The sequence below is a fragment of the Triplophysa rosa genome, unplaced genomic scaffold (assembly GCF_024868665.1).
Source record: "Triplophysa rosa unplaced genomic scaffold, Trosa_1v2 scaffold455, whole genome shotgun sequence".
NCBI classification, from domain to species: Eukaryota; Metazoa; Chordata; class Actinopteri; order Cypriniformes; family Nemacheilidae; genus Triplophysa; species Triplophysa rosa.
The window spans coordinates 37,885-59,703 of NW_026634458.1; the positions used below are offsets into that span (position 1 = coordinate 37,885).

General features: G+C 50.4%; 1 protein-coding gene across 1 annotated transcript in view; it reads right to left on the bottom strand.

Moving 5' to 3' along the window:
• LOC130550863 (neurexin-2-like) overlaps positions 1 to 14,929 on the bottom strand; it is a 23,532-nt gene extending 8,603 nt beyond the window's left edge. The window contains exons 1-4 of the mRNA XM_057328379.1: positions 14,722 to 14,929; positions 14,239 to 14,620; positions 13,764 to 13,954; positions 1,942 to 2,115 (exon numbers count right to left, since the gene is read on the bottom strand). Of these exons, the coding sequence (XP_057184362.1) occupies positions 1,942 to 2,115; positions 13,764 to 13,954; positions 14,239 to 14,615 (742 nt within the window). The 5' untranslated portion in view covers positions 14,616 to 14,620; positions 14,722 to 14,929. The remainder of the gene's footprint in view (positions 1 to 1,941; positions 2,116 to 13,763; positions 13,955 to 14,238; positions 14,621 to 14,721) is intronic.
• Positions 14,930 to 21,819: the final 6,890 nt, after the last annotated feature.

Below are 21,819 nucleotides of genomic sequence, written 5' to 3' on the forward strand. Positions count from 1 at the left end.
TTATTGTTTGTTAATTAGTTCATGTCCTGCACCTGTCCCCTCTTGATTTATCCCCTTTATAATGCCCTTGTGTCTTCTGTCTCGTGCTGGTTCATTGTACTGTCGTGTGTGTGTCATATGTGGTGAGTTCCTGTCTTGTCAGTGTAGTTTAGTTATTTTGTATTTAATTCAAGTGTTGTCTTAGTCTGGTTAGGTGTAGTTAGTCCTTGGTGTCATGTTTTATACCCTTGTGTTTTGTTTTGTTACCCCCACGTGGGTCTTTGTTTTGTATTTATATTTTATTAAATGTCTTGTTAACCCCTTACCCGCTGTCTGCACTTGGGTCCTCTGTCATTGTCTCCGTGTCCTCACCACCCACGTTCATGACAACATGATAAACGTGTTAAACTGTTCAGCAGATGACTCATAAGTGTCATGTGCATTGTCCAGTAATGATGCAAAATGTCTTGTAAATGTTAAGACACATCACCTGCACCTCTTGTCATTATGAACTATTATTCGCACAGGAAACCAAAATAAATATCTGAATAAACCTAAAATGAAAATCCAGAAATGAGATGTGAGACGCTTACTTGTGTCTTCATGAAGCCTGAACAGGTGATTTCATATTTCATCTGTTTCTTTCTCCTTCAATAGTGAGGCGTGATCTCATTTCTAACACACCATCAGTTTGACGCTGAGAAATCTCACACAATCATTAACAGTGTAGTGTTGTTTTTAGCCACACTCATGTCATAAAGAAAACAACTTTCCCTCATTCATCTGACACACGGGTGAAAATAAACGTACCTCTGTTTTTCATAACAACAGCATGAGCATAATAAAAAAGTGAATAGAAAATCTGATATTATGTACAAAACAGTAGAGTTACAGTAACATGCATATCCTTAATTCTTCTTGAAATGTTCAAACTATGTTCATGCTAACATTGAAATGACAACATAGATTTCAACGTTACAGATGTTCTCTCAAACCGTGTTTATATAATAACTTCAGTTTAAGGGCCCTGTGGTAAAAAAGTGCACCTGTGCCGTGCGCTTACATCGTTAAAATAGGGCCCTAAGAGAGAAAATGAAAGTGTGATCACATCACACATATTTGTCAAATCTTCAGAAGAGTGTCTGATCTTAGTGGATGATTATTATTAGAGGGATTTGGATGATTTCTGCACGGAATGTTTTTGTGAGCTGAATGAATCCAGTAATGCTGGTGTAGGTGTGTTTAACATCAAACGTGTCAGATGATAATATCTGGCTTTAGTGTTTCCACAGGCTCGTGCTGGATAATGATTGTTTTTTCAGACAGACGATAGTGAAAAATCACAGTTTTCAAAGGAAACCAGCAGCACACATGATGTGAACGTGACATGAAGATGAAGAGTTTCCTTCAGAACTGCAGCTGAGGAGAATCTGATGTTGATCAAAGTGAGCCATTAACACACTTTACTACTAGGGATGTAACCATTTACAGTGAGCCGGTTGAAAATCCATTTTATTATGTGAGAATTCAAGACGGTTGAGATGTTATTTGAATCGCAATACATGTTTTGAACAGCAGGTGCCGCTGTGTTTACTGAAAACGTAAACACAGCTGATGTTTCTAAAATGTAAAAAAATCCAAGAAAAGCACAAAGTCTTAGTTTGTTTATTTTAAAGAGACTTTTGTTTCATTCATTTTTTATTTGATTTGGAATTTGTTTTAAAATCACAGTTTAGCTTTGTTATTTGACACAAAAGTTTTTTTTTTTTGTAAAAATAAATCCTAAATGAATCGTATCGTGAGATCAGTATCGTGAATAGCATCGCAACAAGAACGCTGTCAATGATACTTTAACTGCAGATATCCCTGAGACGGCCTGTCCAACAAACACAGGCTGAAAATCACCACACCCAGTATTAATGTAACGTGAAAAACTTGAGACTATACACAAGACCAACTGACCGTCACATCCTCGATCCACCTGACCGACTCTGTGGAGGGCATCTGCGAGCAGGTCGGGCAAACGTCCGTTCAGATCAACAGAGGCCAGACAGCCCTGATAGCCGTCCCGTGAGGCGATCAGCTTCGGCAGACTGTTGTACATGTTCTTGGCTACTCCACCGATGTACAGCTCACCTGAAGAAAGAACACAAACACACACCTGTCAATCATTCTGATGAGAAACGTATGAAGGTATTTCAGTAGCAAAACTTGAGAGCATGTAGATTTTAGTTTGTGAACTTGTAAAGTAAGTATTTGTACCTGTACACTAAAATGTACACTCACAGCCCCAATGTGAAAACTTGTCAAATAAAAAACTGAAGTTGAATGTTGAGATTTGCACTCGTGGACAAAACTCACAAATCTGTCTTCTGAATTTGAAGTTGCAGACAAATAGTCACAAACGTGTAAACTGGCATTTACTAAAATACATTGGCAGATACAAATGCATAGCACATTTACACGTTTTCCTAGATTCAGATTTGAATTGCAACCACAAACAGGCATCTACAACCTCTCAAACCTGTCACTGCAGTTTCAAATCTTCTGCTACTACTTTCGCGATGAACCCGTTGCAAAACTAACTTGTGCACTTGAAAGCTCAGAGGCGAGAGAAAGAACGGCATTTGATGACGTCATGTGGCTGAGCCACACCGCCTCCTAATGGCGGGAAAAATCACAATGAAAGGAGTTTTTTAAATCACTAATACAGTACTTAATTTAAGATGAAACTCTAAATCAATAAATACATTTTCCTTAACAAAAATACTACTTACGGCCACTTTTTACTATAAATTAACTTTTCTATTTTATTCTCTTTTATATTTACTGCAGTTGTTCTATGTTTGTCCTTTATTATATATTTATTGCTTTTCTACCCCATCTGCAAAACAGAATTTCAGGTACATACTGTATGACAATAAAGATCTTGAATCTGATAAGGGTGATGTATAAATTAGCAACCTAATTAACAACCTAATTTAGCTGAAGCAAGTTCGCTGATGATAATGATCGAAATTAAAAACAGAAAATATACAGTCAGCCTGTCATTGTGCAAGGCTCCTATATCAGAATGATCAGAATCAGTTCTTGTACAACACTGAAGGGGTCTATTCTGCGATAACAACCGACTGGATGCATTATCCTGCGGCTAGTAATTATCACATGACAAAATAATTGTACACTAAATATTAGGGATGCACCAAATGTTCGGCCACCGAAAATGTTCGGCCGAAAATAGCAAAAAAACTCAAGTTCGGTGTTCGGCCGAATATGTGAAATGGCCGAATACATTTTACCGAACATGACTCGTGATACGATCAAGCAGCAACCAGCGCAGAGAGAGAGAGAGAGAGAGAGAGAGAGAGAGAGAGAGAGAGACAGAGACACGCATGCGTTTTATTACTGCCGCAAACATTTTGACATTTTTGTGTGTGTGTGTGCCTGCGTGTGTGTGAAGCATTTTAAAGTGTCAGAGAAAGACACAGCACGGGACTTGCCGCACGGAAGTAAATTTCCGAATGAAAGCGTCTTTACCGGTCGGTAACTTTACTTCAGACGGAAGCGGGCGGTTTGACAGTAGTCCCGCCGCTCGTGACATCCTTTGACATCATACAGTGGTCGCATGCACACAGTTCCCTGTACTAAACAACTTGTTAAAGTATGTTCTGTGCACCTTCTGAGAGAACAGTGACAGTCATCTTTTGTGGGCGGAGTTTGGAGGAGAGACGTGAACTGAAATGGTTGTCAGTCAGCATCAGTCAGAATTGCTTGCATTGGATGTTTTTTTTTCTCAAATCATTTTGCAATGTAGCCTATAATAATCCAACAGTTTTAGTTTATTCGTATTTTTATTTTATAGGCCTAACGTGGAATGACAGTTCCTTTTCTGTCGGTCTCTCGACGTTGTGTCGAACCGACAGAATGGGGGTTTGTCTTGAGAACCTATCATCTTCTGAGTATTTAGAAAAGGCCAATGAAAATTGGCGAATGAAATTTGCATGCCGATTTGTATCCTCCCCGGATGCCCGGGTATAAGAGGGAAGCCGGCGTGCTCATTCATTCACCTTTTGTTCTTCAGAGCCTACGCATCTGATGAGCTTCTCTACGATCTTTGGTGATCATTTTTCTGCTGGAATCTATCTACAGCGGACGCAAGCGGCCTCCCCCGGAGGGTTCTCGACAGTAAAGAAGCAGTCCTCCGTGCCGCGACTCGGCCGCCTCGGCCGTCGAGTCCCGTGCACTGTCTGCTTCCCAGCAGCCCTGGTCCTCTTCGACGCCCTCCAGCTCTGGGCCCCCCACTCAGGCGCCCCCCCCTGGAGGAGACAGCGAAGAGGAAACCATCGCCCCATCAGCAGCCGCGGCGATGCGGCCCTCATGGGAAGACCTCAGGGGGATCGAGGCTACCATTGGGCCCGACCCCAGCCACATCGCTGGGAAGTCGGATAGGGACGGATCCTGCCCCGTCTCTCCATCTGCTGGCCCCCTCCGGGGGGCTAGCACCCACTTACTCTCAAGAAGAGAGTTTCCTCTCTCTCTGGGTTATCACAGCCGCTCCCACCCTCTGCACGACGGTGAACGGCAAACTCGACGTTGCGTCATGGCGAAGCGCAATGTCGAGTATAAACACCAGCCCTCAGCACTCTCAGTCAGACAATGCGTTGAGCTGCGCAGTCGCCAGGCAGGGAAAACAGCAGAGCCGATCTCTTCCCCGGGGGTCCTCCCCGGCAAGGAATCTGTACTGCTAGCCGAACCACCCCCCGGGCGGACGATGAAAAAGATCGTACCTTTAGTCCCCGTCTCATTTCTGGGAGCCTGTCCGGCTTCCCAGGCTGTCAGGCTGGCTAGGGAAAACGATCCGTCTCGGCTACGCGATCCAGTCGCCTCACGCCCGCCAAGTTTCAGGGCATCCAATATACCTCAGTCAGAGGCTAGGATGTTCCCGTACTTCGGGCCGAGGTCTCCACCCTTCTGGTGAAGGGAGTGATCGAGCCCGTCTCACCAGCCGAGATGTTCAACGAGTTTTACAGCCTGTACTTCATTGTCCCCAAGAAAGACGGGGGGTTGCGCCCTATCTTGAGTCTGTGTGTTCTGAACAGGCACCTACACAATAGCTGCCTTTCAGGTTGATCACGCAGAAGCGCATCCTGACGTCCGTCAGGTGTCAGGACTGGTTCATGGCAATCGACCTGAAGGACGCGTACTTCATGTCTCGATCCTCCCTTGACATCGGCCGTTCCGACGGTTCGCGTTCGAGGGACGGGCATATCAGTACAGGGTCCTCCCCTTCGGTCTGTCCCTGTCTCCACGAGTCTTTACGAAGGTCGTGGAAGCCTCCCTCCTTCCCCTTAGGGAACTAAGGGGGTACTAGGTTTAGTAGCAGGTACTAAACTATCTCGACGACTGGATCAGTTTGGCGCACTCTCGAGATCTGTTGTGTACACACAGGGACCTGGTGCTCTGGCACCAAGATCGTTGGGGCTACAGGTCAACTGAGAAGAGCAAGCTCTCCCCGGTGCAGAGCGTCTTTCTCGGTATGGAACTCGACTCTGTCCTCATGAGCGGCCCCGCTCACCCCCCGCGGGGGGCACGAGACCCGCGACGAGGAAGCCCGCACCCACGCGGCCTCCCAGAGGCAGTGCGACTGACTACAGAGCGCGCCCGATCAGTGTTGAACTGCCTGAAGCTCTCAGACAGTCAGCGGTACCCCTGAAACAATTTCAGAGGCTCCTGGGACACATGGCATCCTCGACGGCGGTGATACCCCTCGGGTTGATGCACATGAGACCGCTCCAACATTGGCTACAGAGTCGAGTTCCCTGGAGAGCGTGGCACACCGGCAGCAGGCGGATAGTGGTTACGCCTCTCTGCCGGCGCACCCTAACCCCTTGGTCTTCCATGACCTTCCTTCGAACAGGGGTTCCCCTGGGGCAGGTTATGAGGCATGTCGTGGTAACGACGGACGCCTCCCTGCAGGGCTGGGGTGCAGTGTGAAATGGGCACGCAGTGTCAGGGCTATCGACGGGCCCCCGCCTGCGATGGCATATCAATTGCCTAGAGTTGTGGACCGTGCTACTCACACTGAAGCGGCTGCAGCCTCTCATGCAGGGCAAGCACGTGCTGGTCCGGATGGACAGCATTACCGCAGTAGCGTATATCAACCGCCAGGGTGGAGTATGCTCACTGCAGTTACCAAGACTCGCCCGACGCCTCCTCCTGTGGAATCAGCAGGTGACCCACTCCCTGCGTGCCACGTATATCCCAGGCGACCTGAACCAGACAGCCTACGCGCTCTCTCGTCAGTTGACGCCTCGCAGAGGGCGGTTCGGGCAGGTCCAGGTAGACCTGTTCGCCTACCTCGAAACCACCCATTGCCCGCTTTGGTACTCTCTGACCGAGGGACCCCTCGGCACGGATGCCCTAGCGCACAGCTGGCCTCGGGACAAGCGGAAGGTAGAGACCATATCTCACGCTAGGGCAACAGCCACTAGGCGACTGTATGCCTACAAGTGGCGCCTCTTCTCGTCCTGGTGCGCTTCTCGAGGAGAAGACCCACGGAGTTGTGCGATTGGGTCCGTGCTGTCCTTCCTACAAGAGAGACTCGAGACTAACCTCTCCCCATCCACACTGAAAGTGTATGTAGCCGCCATCGCCGCTCATCACAACTCAGTTACTGGAAAGTCTCTAGGACAGCACGACCTGGTCATTAGGTTCCTAAGGGGCGCGAGGAGGCGGAATCTGCCTCGTCCGTGCTCCATACCCTCTTGGGACCTGGATGTGGCCCTGACGGGCCTCACCAGGCCCCCCTTCGATCCCCTAGGTGATGCCGCTCTTCCTCATCTCACGATGAAGACGGTTCTCCTGATGGCGCTCGCCTCTATCAAGAGGGTAGGGGACCTACAGGCATTCTCCTTGTCCCCTGACTGCCTATAATTCGGACCCAGGGATTCTCACGTTATCCTGAGACCTTGGCCCGGCTACGTGCCCAAATTTCCCACCACTCCCTTTCGGGACCAGGTGGTGAACTTACAGGTGCTCCCCACCGGGGAGGAAGACCCAACCCCATCCGTGTTGTGTCCAGTACGTGCACTGCGCCTTTACTTACACCACACACAGAGCTTCAGGAGCTCGGATCAGCTCTTTGTCTGTTTCGGAGGTCAGCAGAAGAGGAGAGCTGTCTCCAAGCAGAGGTTGGCGCACTGGATTGTGGACGCTGTCACTACGGCCTACCAATCCCAAAATCGCCCGTGCCCACTCGCAGTGAGAGCTCACTCCACCCGGGGTATAGCCTCCTCGTGGGCACTGGCACGCGGCGACTCTCTCACAGACATTTACAGAGCTGCGGGTTGGGCTACACCCAACACCTTCACGAGGTTCTACATCCTCCGCGTAGAACCGGTGTCAGCCCGCGTCCTGCATGGCGACATGTAGGACCGGCAACCGGTAGGGTGTACGCCTATGATGGTACCTTCCCCCTCTCTCGAGTGGGTCAGAGTACTATTCAGCCTCCATTATTTCCCCACTGGGCGAAGAACAGGCACTCCATCCATCACTAAGCAAGCACCCCCTGTGGGCGGGCTGGGCAGAGCAGCCCTGCCCCTTAGGTCGGGTACCACCTGAGTTATTCGACATGGCTCTAACCGGACCTAGTGCTACCAGACGTTGCAACCCCCCAACAAGGCGGTTCCGTCTGATGTATCCTCATGCTGGTTCCCACCTTGGTAACCCATGACCATCCCTAGGTGGACCTCCACCTCGCAGTTAACTCCATCAGTCCGCACATTCTTCCAATGAGTTCTCCCCCATCGGTGAAACCATGTTGGTATCTCCACTAACTCCTCCCTCCGGTAGGAAGTGGTCTCTGTAGCGCATCCCCCACTTGAGGAAGTAGCGCTTACCCAGTGTCTTACGGTACCAGGCGGCTTCTCGCTGTTAGAGAAACAAGGCGGCCGCCTGTGAGGCCGAAGGCAGGGGCCTTCCCACCTTTCAAACGAAGCTCTGGGACCCCCTACCTACCCACTGGTAGGTTACAATTTCGTGGTAGTGTTCACGGCTGACACGCCCAGGCCAGTCACCGTCGCTTCGCTAGAGATTGTGACAGGGCACAGTGTTGTGGCGTTTTCCATAGTAACCCCATCTGTCGGTTCGACACAACGTCGAGAGACCGACAGAAAGGGAACGTCTTGGTTATGGTTGTAACATCAGTTTCCTGATGGAGGGAACGAGACAGTCGTGAGAGGTCTCAGGATCCTCAGAACAAAGGTGAATGAATGAAGCACGCCGTCTCCCTTTTAAACTCAGATATCCTGGGGCGGAGTCCGGCATGCAAATTTCATTCGCCAATTTTCATTGTCCTTTTCGAAGTAGTCGGAAGCGATTGGTTCTCAAGGACGAACCGCATCTGTCAATTTGACACAACGTCTCATTCCCTCCATCAGGGAACGTCTTGGTTACGGATGTAACCTCGGTTCCCTGATGGAGGGAACGAGACATTGTGTCGATCCGGCAGAATGGGGTTTGTCTTGAGAACCTATCATCTTCTGAGTATTTTGAAAAGGCCAATGAAATTTGGCGAATGAAATTTGCATGCCGGGCTCATTCATTCACCTTTGGTCTGAGGAGCCTAAAGCATCCTCCCCCGACCGCTGGGGTGGGCGGCCAGTGTTGTGGCATGAGGGACACAACGTCTCGTTCCCTCCATCAGGGAATCTCTGCGGAGCGACGTTGACTGGCCTGGGCGAGTCAGACGAACACGCTAACGTGAAATTATTACCCTCCAGTGGAGAGGAAGGGGGACCCAGAGCTTTACACAAAGTTGGGAAGCCCCTGTCACCGGCCGTCATGGGCGGAGGCCTAGTTCTCTAAATGGCGAGAAGCCGCCCGGCACCGTACGGGCCACTGGGTAAGCATTATTCCCCCCGGGGGAAAAACGCTGCAGAGGCCACTACCTACCGTAGGGAGGAATTAGTGGAGACACCACATGGTCTCACCATCAGGGGAGAACTCATGGGAAGAATGTGCGGACTGCAGGAGTTAACCGCAAGGTGGGAGTCCACCTGGGGAGGTCATGGGTTGCCAAGGTGGGAACCATTCATGAGGATGCATCAGACGGAACAGCCCACGGAGGGGGGGTTACCACGTCTGGAGCAGTAGGTCCGGTTAGAGCCATCTGGGAGATAACTCAACTGTTCCCCGGCCTAAGGGGGCAGGGCTGCTCTGCCCAGCCTGTCCCCTGGAAGGGTGCTTAGTGATGGATGGAATGCCTGTTCCTTACCCAGTGGGGGAAAGAGGGAAGGCGTAATAGCCGCTGATCCCCCAAAGGAAGGGGGAAGGGCTTTCGCAGGCGTACGCCCTGCCAGGATGCGGGCTGACACCGGTTCCGCGCGTAGGTATTAGAACCTCACGGAGTTGTTGGGCATAGCCCAACCCGCAGCTCTGCAGATGTCTGCCAGAGAGGCGCCCTGAGCCAGTGCCCATGAGGGGTGTGCCTCACTCCCAACGGGCAGGGGCGAAATGAGATCGGTATGCCCTAACGAGGGCATCCACGATCCAGTGCGCCAGCCTCTGTTTGGAGACAGCCCTCCTTTCTGCTGACCTCCGAAACAGACAAAGAGCTGCTCAGAGCTTCTGGGCTCTGCGTGCGGTCCAAGTAGAGGCGCAGTGCGCGTACTGGACACAACACGGAAAGGTTGGGTCTTCCTCCCCGGTGGGGAGCGCCTGCAGGTTCACCACCTGGTCTCTCGGGAGAGTGGTGGGAACCTCGGGCACGTAGCCGGGGCAGGGTCTCAAGATAATGTGAGAATCCCGGCCCCGAGTTCTAGGCAATCTGTGGACACGGAGGGTGCTTGCAGATCCCCTACGCTCTTGGAAGTGAGCGCCATGCGGAAAGCCGTCTTTATCAAGACTGAGAAAGAGCGGCAACCCCGAGAGGCTCGAAGGGGGCGGGGCCTCTTGAGGCCCGCCACCTAGGTCGCAAGAGGGTATGGAGCGCGGATAAGGTGGTCACCATCGCGTGCCCCTTAGTTACCTAATGACCAGGTCGTGCTGTCCCAGAGGCTACCCAGCACTTGGGTCATGATGAGCGGCCGTAGCGGCTACATACATCCCCAGTGTGGAGGGGGAGAGGTTACTCCCCAGTCTCTCTTGAGGAAGGGACAGCTCGTACCCGACCGAGCAACTCCGCGGGTCTTCTCACTGAGAAGAGCCCCAGAACGAGAAGAGGCGCCACCTATTGGCGTATAGCCGCCCAGTGGCCCAGTACCACTTGATGCTCCTCTTCCCTGGCCTTGCACAGGACCTGTGCACTGAGGCTCACTGGGGGGAAGCATACTTCCACTTGTCCCGCGGCCAGCTGTGCGCAAGGGCATCCATGCCAAGGGTTGCCTCGGACAGGGAGTACCAAAGCGGACAATGGGTGGAGTCCGGGGAGGCAACAGGACCACCTGTGCCTGGCCGAACCTCTCCCAAATGAGCCAGCTGCGCGGGGATGGAGTCGCCACTCTCCGCGAGGCGTCGATTGACGAGAGAGTGCATCGGCTGTCTGGTTCAGGACGCCTGGGATGTGTGTGGCTCGCAGGGAACTGAGGAGGAGGCTCCGGGCGAGTCATGTTAGCTGCCGTGAGCAAATGCCAATGATATACGCCACAGCAGCTGTGCTGTCCGACCTGACCAGCACATGCTTGCCCTGCACGAGAGGTAGTAGCCTTCTCAATGCAAGTAGCACAACCATCAACTCTAGGCTGTTGAAATGCCAACGCAGGCTGGGGCCTGTCCACCGCCCCGACACTGCTTGCTCATTGCACACGGCACCCCAACCCTACAGGGAGGCATTCCAAAGGGGACCCCTGTCCGCAAGAAGGTCATGGAGACCAGGGGGTTAGGGTGTGTCGGCAGAAAAGCGTGATGACCATACGCCTGCTGCCGGTGTGCCGCACTCCAAGGAACTTGACTCTGTAGCCAGTGTTAGAGCGGTCGTATGTGCATCGACCCGAGGGGGACCACCCCCGCCGAGGATGCCATGTATCCCAGGAGCCTCTGAAATTGTTTCAGGGGGACTGCTGACTGTCTGAGAGCTTCAGGCAGTTCAACACTGATCGGGCGCGCTCTATAGTCAGTCGCACTGCCTCTGGTAGGCCGCGTGGGTGCGGGCTTTTTCGTCGCGGGTCTCGCGCACCCCGCGGGGGGTGAGCGGGGCCGCTCATGAGGACAGAGTCGAGTTCCATACCGAGAAAGAGGATGCTCTGCACCGGGGAGAGCTTGCTCTACTCAGTTGACCTGTAGCCCCACCGATCTAGGTGCCGGAGCACCAGGTCCCTGTGTGTACACAACAGTTCTTGAGAGTGCGCCAAACTGAGCCAGTCATGGAGATAGTTTAATACCCGCACACCTCCTGCCCTAAGGGGAAGGAGGGCAGCTTCCACGACCTTCGTAAAGACTCGTGGAGACAGGGACAGACAGAAGGGGAGGACCCTGTACTGATATGCCCGCAGCTCAATGCACTGTCTGACTGAGAGTGCTGAGGGCTGGTGTTTATACTCGACATTGCGCTTCGCCATGACGCAATGTCGAGTTTGCCGTTCACTGTCGTGCAGAGGGTGGGAGCGGCTGTGATAACCCAGAGAGAGAGGAAACTCTCTTTTTTGAGAGTAAGTGGGCGCTAGCCCCCCGGAGGGGGCCAGCAAATGGAGAGACGGGGCAGGATCCGTCCCTATCCGTCACCTCCCCCGACGGGCGGGGGGGTGGCGGGGCCACTGCGGCTCGACAGTAACACCAACCAGCCCCCCCTTGCGAGACGGGTGCGTCGAGAAAGCGGACCTTCTCAGCGTTACTCATCCTGCGCAAGGATCAGCCAGAGGAGTTTCTCATGGACCACAAGTGTGGACATCGTCCGACCCAGGGCCCGCGTGGTCACCTTGGTCGCCCGTAGAGCGAGGTCGGTGGCGGCGCGGAGTTCCTGCATAAGCGCTGGGTCGGTCTTACCCTCGTGGAGCTCTCTCACCACCCTGGTCTGCAGGAGCCATAGCGTGGAGAGAGGAGGCAGCTTGGTCCGCCGCAATGTAAGCTCTCGACACCAGAGATGCCGAGACACCACATGCTTTGGACGGGAGTCCAGGTCGAGCCCCCCACAGGTGGCCGCTGCCTACGGGCACGAGTGCACCGCGGCAGCATACTCCACCTGGGGGACATCGACGTATCCTCTAGCTGTCCCAACCTCGAGGGAAGAGAGGGTGACCGAACTTTGTTTGACGTGAAACGTGCCAGAAAGGGGGCGTTCCAGGTCTTACTAAGTTCCTCATGCACTTCCGGTAAACACGGCACTGGGGGCGGGCACGGCTTGGAGCCGCGCTCAAACCCGAGGCACCATGTAGCCAGCCGCGAGTGCCGGGAGAGGCAGTGCGGGCACTGCAACCCAACACTCACGGCGGCCCGGGACAGCATGGCTGACACTTCAACGTCCGCTTCTTCCTGGGCTCAACCCCCCGAGGGAGGGAGCCCGAGGAATCGTCGGAGTCGGATGGCAGTACGTCACCCCCTGATGCTGCAAGAGACATCTCATCATCACGCATCGTGTCCGCCCTGATGCTGCAAGAGACATCTCATCATCACGCATCGTGTCCGAACACGTGATTGAGGAATAAGACGGCGGACCGTCTCCTGGGGAACGGTCAGACGAGCGAGACAAGGTGTGTACGGTCCGTGAGCCAGTGGCTGGCGGATTATCGCTCACAGTAATCCTCATATCACCCTCGCTGCTTGCCGTAGCGGACGGCAGGGCCGTAGTCCTGCCGCCACGGAACGGGGAGCAAACGAGGTGGTGGCTGAGTCCCGTGGGAACACAGCCACCTGTGACGCAACGTCTGAATCGTCACCACCCGCAGTGCGGGCAGGACGTATCCACAACGTCTGCCCCAGCGTACTGGAAGCAGGCATTGTGTCCGTCCCCCTCCTCGATGAGTGTGTTGCACCCATGAGAACAGCGGGACAAGCCACGCTGGAGAAATTTGCTCTTTTAGAAAAGGAAATTTGCTCGAACACCTCCGGAACTGCCGAGACGCCCAGGGGAGAGTCACTGCAGGAAGGGACCGTCCGCTGTCCACGTCGTAGATTCCAGCAGAAAAATGATCACCAAAGATCGTAGAGAAGCTCATCAGATGCGTAGGCTCAGAAGAACAAAAGGTGAATGAATGAGCACGCCGGCTTCCCTCTTATACCCGGACATCCGGGGAGGAGCCCGGAATGCAAATTTCATTCGCCAATTTTCATTGGCCTTTTCTAAATACTCAGAAGATGATAGGTTCTCAAGACAAACCCCATTCTGTCGGTTCGACACAACGTCGAGAGACCGACAGAAAGGGAACTGAGGTTACAACCGTAACCAAGACATTTTCTTCAGTGTCTCTGTGAACTTCTTCTGTCAGATCTACAGACTGTGGTGCTGAACATGTTCCTCAAGTTTATCTGATATGTACATGAAGACCTGTTTCACTTCTGCTACACACTAGCGGTGAAAAGCTTACAGTAAACTCCTCAAAACTATAGAACAACACACACGTGTTCTTGAGGAGTTTCTCACCCTGAGATGATTTTCACATCCAAGCTGCTTTAAAAACGCCTTTCATTAAATAAGATTTTTGTTTTGTAATGAAAGAAACTGATATGTTGGGACGATTAAAACTCATTTCAGACACATGCCTTGAGAATAATGAGAATATGAGACTCATCTGAGCGCTGGTGTGCACACAGTCCAGTGTGATGAAAATAAAGCTGTGTTTCAGGTGTTTTACCCTTCAGGTCCAGGTTTCGTGCGCCGTTGGAGTGTTGAGTGACGGTGCGAGAGTCGATCTTCAGCGTGTGGACGTTGTTTGTGTCGCGGGACACCACCACATTATGCCACTGATTGTCATTGAGAGGTTTCTCAGAGTTTCCCTTCATGAGAGACGGCCCGTTACCCAAATCAAACACGTAGTGAATGTACCTGCAGAAAACCAAACAAAACATCACTTCCTGTTCACATACAGTATTCAACACCAAACACAGATGACAGGTGACGGTTCCAGCATCATCCACACAAAAGATCTGCACCGTAACACAACCGTTCACATCCATGAGCTTTTGCTGAAACCAAACCATCAGTGTTAAGAGAGTCACAGATCTCAATATGAGCCCAAACATTTTAAATGAAGATTAAATGAACAATGGACAATTAAACAAGATTAAATGAAGACACACAACAGCTTCAGATCTGAGAGAGAAACAGACCCTTTCACGAGCTCCACCACGATGAAGTCGCTGCCGTCTCCGCTGTTGAAGAGCACCAGGCCGTCGCTGGTGGTGGTCTTAAACTGAAAGAACAGGTGCATGGAGGCGTACGCCTGCAGCGTGGCCAGCGCCAGGTAACTGGCTTTGTTTCGAAAGGTCACGGGGTCGGCGATGATGTGCCGCATGCCGAAGCGGGCATTCAGCTCACAGTAGGAGATGTCGCCGTTCTTGCACTGGTCCAGATACGGCACGCTGTTGAACATCAGACCCTGCAAGTGCCCGATGAAGTTTGACGGGACCACGGAGATGAACCTGCGTTCTGTCATGATGCCCGTCTCCATGTTGTGGAACTCCAGACGGGTGTGATCGCCCGTCATCTGACCTGTACATACACACATATTTCATGAACTCGTGTGTATGTTGTTATTCATCATCATGTGAGTGTTGTCAATAAGAGTGACGGTACAGCACACGTGTGTTTACCTTCCACAGTGATGTTGTCCACAGACAGCTGCAGGTTTCTCCCGCGCCGGATCACTTTCACTGAGTGCCAGTCATTATCATTCAGCTTCTGTCCCGCTGTCAGAATCTCTGGACCCTTACCTGCATGACAACACACCCGTCAGACACACAAAACACACACACACACGTTCATCCTGTCCAAATGCACACTGAGGAGATATCTGCGCACACACACCACACATCACCACACACACACACCACACACACACAACACACAACAACACACACACACACAACACACAGCACACACACGTTCATCCTGCCAAAACGCACACTGAGAGATATGCACACACACAAGCATGCCACCAACACACACACAAAGACACACACAAGGAGACACATTGATTCATTCAATTTTATTTATATAGCGTTTTTCACAATGTGCATTTTCCAAAGCAGCTTTACAGAGAAAAATAAGAAAAACAGAAAAACAAAAAGATAACACAGCACAGTGCATGGTGTTTATAGAACAAGCAAGGTTATTCTAGTAAATAAGATCTAATAAATGCAGTCTGCGGTGGTTTATTTAGCATATTTTGCTTAAGTGAATGCTTGGCTGAAGAGATGTGTCTTTAATCTAGATTTAAATTGGGAGAGGGTGGTCTGACCCTGGAATAGTATCGGGGAGGCTATTCCAGAGTTTAGGTGCTACGTATAGAGAAAGCTCCGCCCTTTGGGATTTAGTTATTCTAGGTGTTATCAAAAGTCTGGAGTTTTGAGATCTTAGAGAGCGTGATGGGTTGTAGTGTGGTAGAAGCTCTGTTATGTAGGTAGGGGCTAAACCGTTTAAGGCTTTATAAGTGATTAAAAGAACTTTAAAGTCAATACGACACTTAATGGGTAACCAGTGAAGGGTTGATAACATTGGGGTTATGTGATGGTATTTTCTGGACCTGGTCAGAACTCTGGCAGCTGCGTTCTGAACTAACTGTAGTTTGTTTATTGATGCTGCAGGACAACCACTAAGCAGTGCATTACAGTAGTCAAGTCTTGAGGTCACAAATGCATGAATGTTACATATGTATGTAATGTTAATTCATTTATATTAGTTATGAGTTTGCTGTCATCTAGTGGCTATTTTGTGTGGTGTTTTTCTTTCTTTCATTTGTTGAAATTGCTTACACCTGTGCCCGGTATTGGACTCATGATATAACAGCTGGGGCTGCACTTCAAACGGCGGGGCTTCGACGGCGACTAAACCAGCCGGTGTGGCTGAAATCGCTACTTGTTTATATAGTTTGTTTTTCCCTCCACAAAATTATTGTCTTTATTTATTTTAATAAACCTTCCCTTAGGTAAATGAGCCGTTTTGCGTTTTTCCTCATTTGTGTTGGGTTGGCGGTTGTAACATTGAGGGCTCGTCTAAAATTTATTTTCAATTTTTTTTGTGGAGGGGAGAAGAGGTTTTTTTTGTTTTGTGAGTTTTGCCCCATCTTCGAAAATGATTCGGCTTTTCTAGGATACCATTTGTGGTGATTATGGTTGGGCGTCCCATGTGAGTATTTACCCTGTTTTTTTTTGTCATTTTTTTTAGTCATCGGGTAGGTTTGTGGACCTACCACTTTTGATATTTTGCTTTTTTTGTTTTTGGTGGTTATTCGTAGTGGGGGTACGCTTCAGTTCACCTGCAGCTGATCTTATCAATAGGATCAGTGTGCAGGTGTTCGTGATTTCAGCGTTTAAAGTGGCCCCCAGCCCCTAACGCCTTTGAAGACTAGGAAACATTAATTTTTGTTGTTTGTTTTAAAAAAAAAGTGGGATAAATTATTATTTTGGGACTGCTCTGTTATGGAATCGATATTGAAAAATTTCTAAACCATGTGCAGAGTTTATAAAATTCGCCGTAAGTTTTGAAATTTCGTAAACTGATGAGTTTTTGTGGCAAAGTTTTTGGGTGATTTCATGGCTTTAGTTTTGAGATAAGATCATCATCGAATAGTTTGTGTGATTTTTGCTTTGCTTGAGGTAAAACGTGTGATTAACTTGGCCAAAAATGGCATCGGTGGTGGATACGTTTAAAGACTCTCCATCTGATGAACTGCTTTTTACGTGTACGAAAGAGCAGTTATTACAAATTGCAGAACTTTATAATATTAAAATTGCTCCTAGGCATAAGACTCTGAAGGAGACTTTGTGTAATGTGTTGAAAGGAAGTCTCGTGGAGTTGGGTACTGCCCGTAGACACACCCGTTGTAAAGGAAGCGGGGGAGGCTTTTGAAGGTGCGATTGCTGTTAGGATGAAAGAGTTGGCCTTAGCAGAAAAACAGTTAGAATTCGAAGCTGCAAAATTGGAATTACGAAAACGTGAAATGGATCATGTGTTTGCCTTAAAGAAGATTGAGTTAGAGCTGAGCGCTAAAACTGTTACTCAATCTAGTGACTTTGATGTTGTTCGAAATCTGAGGATGGTTCCTCCTTTCTGCGAGAAAGATGTTGAGAAATTTTTCTGTCATTTTGAACAGGTTGCCACTTCTTTAAGTTGGCCTGAAAACGTTTGGCCATTGCTGTTACAATGCGTGATTACTGGTAGGGCACAGGAAGTCTATGCCTCCTTGTTAATAGAGGAAACGTCTTGGTTACGGATGTAACCTCAGTTCCCTGATGGAGGGAACGAGACGTTGTGTCGAACCGACAGATTGGGGTTCGTCTTGAGAACCTATCATCTTCTGAGTATTTTGAAAAGGCCAATGAAAATTGGCGAATGAAATTTGCATGCCGGGCTCCTCTCCAGATATCCGGGTATAAAGGGAAGCCGGCATGCTCATTCATTCACCGTTTGGTCTGAGGAGCCTGAGAGCATCCCCCCTGTGGCAGGCGGCCAGCCTTGTGGCATAAAGGACACAACGTCTCGTTCCCTCCATCAGGGAACTGAGGTTACATCCGTAACCAAGACGTTCCCTTTCTGTCGGTCTCTCGACGTTGTGTCGAGCTGACAGATTGGGGTTCCTATGGGAAACGCCACAGCACTGAGCCGCGTCACAATCTCAAGCGGAGCGACGCTGACTGACCTGGGTGAGTCAGACGTAAGCGCTAGCGCGAAATTGTAACCGTCCAGTGGAGAGGTAGGGGGTCCCAGAGCTTTTGAAAAAAAGGTGGGAAGCCCCTGCCACCGGCCGTCACGGGCGGAGGCCTTAATTCTCTAACAGCGAGAAGCCGCCCGGCACCGTAAGGGCCACTGGGTAAGCATTATTCCCCCTGGGTTAAAAATGCTGCAGAGACCACTACCTACCGTAGGGAGGAATTAGTGGAGACCCACATGGTCTCACCATCAGGGGAGAACTCATGGAAAATGTGCGGACTGAAGGAGTTAACCGCAAGGTGGAAGTCCACCTAGGGAGGTCATGGGTTATCGAGGTGGGAACCATTCATGAGGATACATCAGACGGAACCGCCCACGGGGGGGGGGTTACACGTCTGGAGCACTAGGTCCAGTTAGAGCTATTCAGATGGCTCAACTGTTCCCCGGCCTAAGGGGGCAGGGCTGCTCTGCCCAGCACTTAGTGATGGGTGGAATGCCTGTTCTTTACCCAGTGGGGAAAGAAGGGAGGCGGAAATAGCCGCTGACCCACCTAAGGAAGGGGGGAAGGGCTTTCGCAGGCGTACGCCCTACCGGCTGCCGGTCCTACCTGTTGCCCTGCAGGACACAGGCTGACACCGGTTCCACGCGGAGGTGTTGTGCGTAGCCCAACCCGCAGCTCTACAGATGTCTGCCAGAGAGGCGCCCTGAGCCAGTGACCATGAGGAGGCCACACCCCGAGTGGAGTGTGCCCTCACTCCCAACGGGCAGGGGCGATCCTGTGACCGGTATGACTCTGTTTGGAGACAGCCCTCCCCTTCTGCTGACCTCCAAAACAGACAAAGAGCTGCTCAGAGCTTCTGAAGCTCTGCGTGCGGTCCAAGTAGAGGCGCAATGCGCGTACTGGACACAACACGGATGGGGTTGGGTCTTCCTCCCCAGTGGGGAGCGCCTGCAAGTTCACCACCTGGTCCCAGAAGGGAGTGGTGGGAACATTGGGCACGTAGCTGGGTTGTGGTCTCAGGATCACGTGAGAATCTCCAGGCCCGAATTCTAGGCAACCTGTAGACCAAAGAATGCTTGTAGGTCCTTTTGATGGAGGCGAGCGCCACCAGGAGGGCCGTCTTTATCGTCAAGGTCATTTTTATTTATATAGCACCTTTAACAACATTAAATGCTGACCAAAGTGCTTCACAGTAACATACTACAATGATAAAATAAAAATACAGGGAAACAAAAATTTAAAAGAAACAACATTAAACCAGGTAAAAACAGAAAAGAAAAAATTAACTCACTAAGACCAACATATCCAACAACTATGAAAAGGCCTGAGAAAAGAGATACGTTTTCAATGATGATTTAAATCCAGATAAGGAAGATGAAAACCTAACAGATTGAGGTAACAAGTTCCACAGCTTAGGGGCAAAAACAGAAAATGCTCTATCACCTTTAGATTTCAAATGAGACAAAGGGACAGTTAATAGATTTTCAGAGGAAGATCTAAGAGATCTCCGAGATGAATATGGACAAATAAGGTCTGAGATATAAACTGGAGCCAAACCATGCAAGGCTTTCAATACAAAAGTTAAAACCTTGTACTCAATTCTAAATTTAACTGGTAGCCAATGCATCATTTTGAACCAGTTGTAAACGTGATAGGGAAAACTGGTTGACACCAGCATACAGAGCATTACAATAATCAAGCCTTGTAGAAATGAAGGCATCAATAACTGTCTCTAAATCAGCAAAATATAGAAAAGATTTCAGTTTACGTAAACCCCTAAGTTGGAAAAAACTAGCACTCACAACAGAGTTTATTTGCTTATTGAATTTTAACTCTGAATCGAAAACAACACCCAAGTTCTTTACATGAGTATGGATATTTGCTTGCAAGGGTCCTAAACTAGAGGACAGGGCGTTGACCAAATGAGGGGAGCCAAATAAAATGACTTCAGTCTTGTTCTCATTTAACTGAAGAAAATGATCACCCATCCAGCTTTTGATGTCGTTTACGCAAGCAAGCAAGCCGAATAAGGACTTAGACCCAGGTTTAATTGACATGTACAATTGGGTATCATCCGCTTAAATGTGATATGGGACCTTGTGAAACTCAAAAATGTAACGAAGAGGGAACATATATAAAGCAAACAAAATTGGACCCAAGATGGAGCCCTGCGGTACCCCACCAGTAAACAAAACAGGTGATGAATGAGACTGACCTAACTCCACAGAGAAACTCCTCGCAGTGAAATAGGATTCAAACCACTCTAAGGCTGAATCACAGATACCAACCTCGGTTTTTAACCTGTTTAAAAGAATGCCATGATCTACTGTATTGAATGCCGCACTTAAGTCCAACAGTACCAAGACTGCACAATTTCCAGAATCCACAAATAATAACAAGTCGTTTACCACTCTTACCAAGGCCGATTCAGTGCTATGCTTAGATCTAAAGCCTGACTGAAAGGGATCCAATATATTATTCTCAATTAAATAAGGAGATAACTGATTTAATACAACTTTCTCCAATACTTTTGATAAGAATGGCAATTTCGAAATAGGTCTATAATTGTTAAAATCAGCTGGATCTAGATTTGCTTTCTTAAGCAGCGGATGAACCACTGCATGTTTAAAATAAGATAGAACTAACCTTGTCTGTAAGGAACTAGTGAGTCGAGAAAGATCAGCCTCCCCCAGGGGCTCGAAGGGGGGCCTCTGGAGGCCCGCCAGGACCACTTCAAGGTCCTGATGACCAGGACAACTAACCTGATGACCAGGTCGTGCTGTCCTAGAGACTTGCCAGCAACTGAATCGGGATGTGCGGCGATCGCGGCAACATACACTTTCAGTGTGGAAGGGGAGAGGTTTTCTTCAAGTCTCTCCTGTAGGAAGGACAGTACGTACCCGATCGAGCATCTCTGTGGGTCTTCTCCGCGAGAAGAGCAGCAGGACAAGAAGAGGTGCCACTTGAAGGCATACAGCCTCCTAGTGGCAGTGGCCCTAGCCTGCGTGATGGTATCTACCACCGCTGGAGGTAGGTCCCTCAGGGTCTCCTCGTCCCGTCCAGGGGCCAGACATGGAGGTTCCAGAGGTCTGGCCTGGGGTGCCACAACGTGCCCTTCCCCTGTGAAAGAAGGTCCTTCCTCAGGGGAATCGGCCAGGGGGGAGTTGTTGTCAGAAGCATCAGCTCTGAGAACCAAGTCCTGTTGGGCCAGTAAGGCGCAACTAGTAACACTTGATTCCGTGGCGGCAGGACTACGGCCCTGCCGTCCACTATGGCAAACAGCAAGGGTGATATGAGGATTACTGTGAGCAATAATCCGCCAGCCACTGGCTCACGGACCGTTCGCATCTCGTCTCGCTCGTCTGACCGTTCCCCAGGAGACGGTCCGCCGTCTTATTCCTCAATCACGTATTCGGACACGATGCGTGATGATGAGATGTCTCTTGCAGCATCGGGGGGTGACGTGCTGCCATCCGACTCTGACGATTCCTCGGGCTCCTTCCCTCGGGGGGTCGAGCCCAGGAAGAAGCGGACGTCGAAATGTCAGCCATGCTTTCCCGGGCCGCCGTGAGTGCTGGGTTGCAGTGCCCGCACTGGCTCTCCCGGCACTTGCGGCTGGCTACATGGCGCCTCGGGTTTGAGCGCGGCTCCTCCCTCAGTGCCGTGTTTACCGGAAGTGCATGAGGAACTTAGTAAGACCTGGAAACGCCCCCTTTCCGGCACGTTTCACGTCAAACAAAGTTCCGTCACCCTCTCTTCCCTCGAGGTTGGGACAGCTAGAGGATACGTCGATGTCCCCCAGGTGAAGTATGCCGCCGCAGTGCACTCGTGCCCATAGGCGGCGGCCACCTGGGGATGGGGCTTGACCTAGACTCCCGTCCAAAGCATGTGGGGTCTCGGCATCTCTGGTGTCGAGAGCTTACATTGCGGCGGACCAAGCTGCCTCCTCTCTCCACGCTATGGCTCCTGCCAGGCCAGGGGGTTGAGAGAGCTCCACGAGGGTAAGACCGACCCAGCGCTTATGCAGGAACTCCGCGCC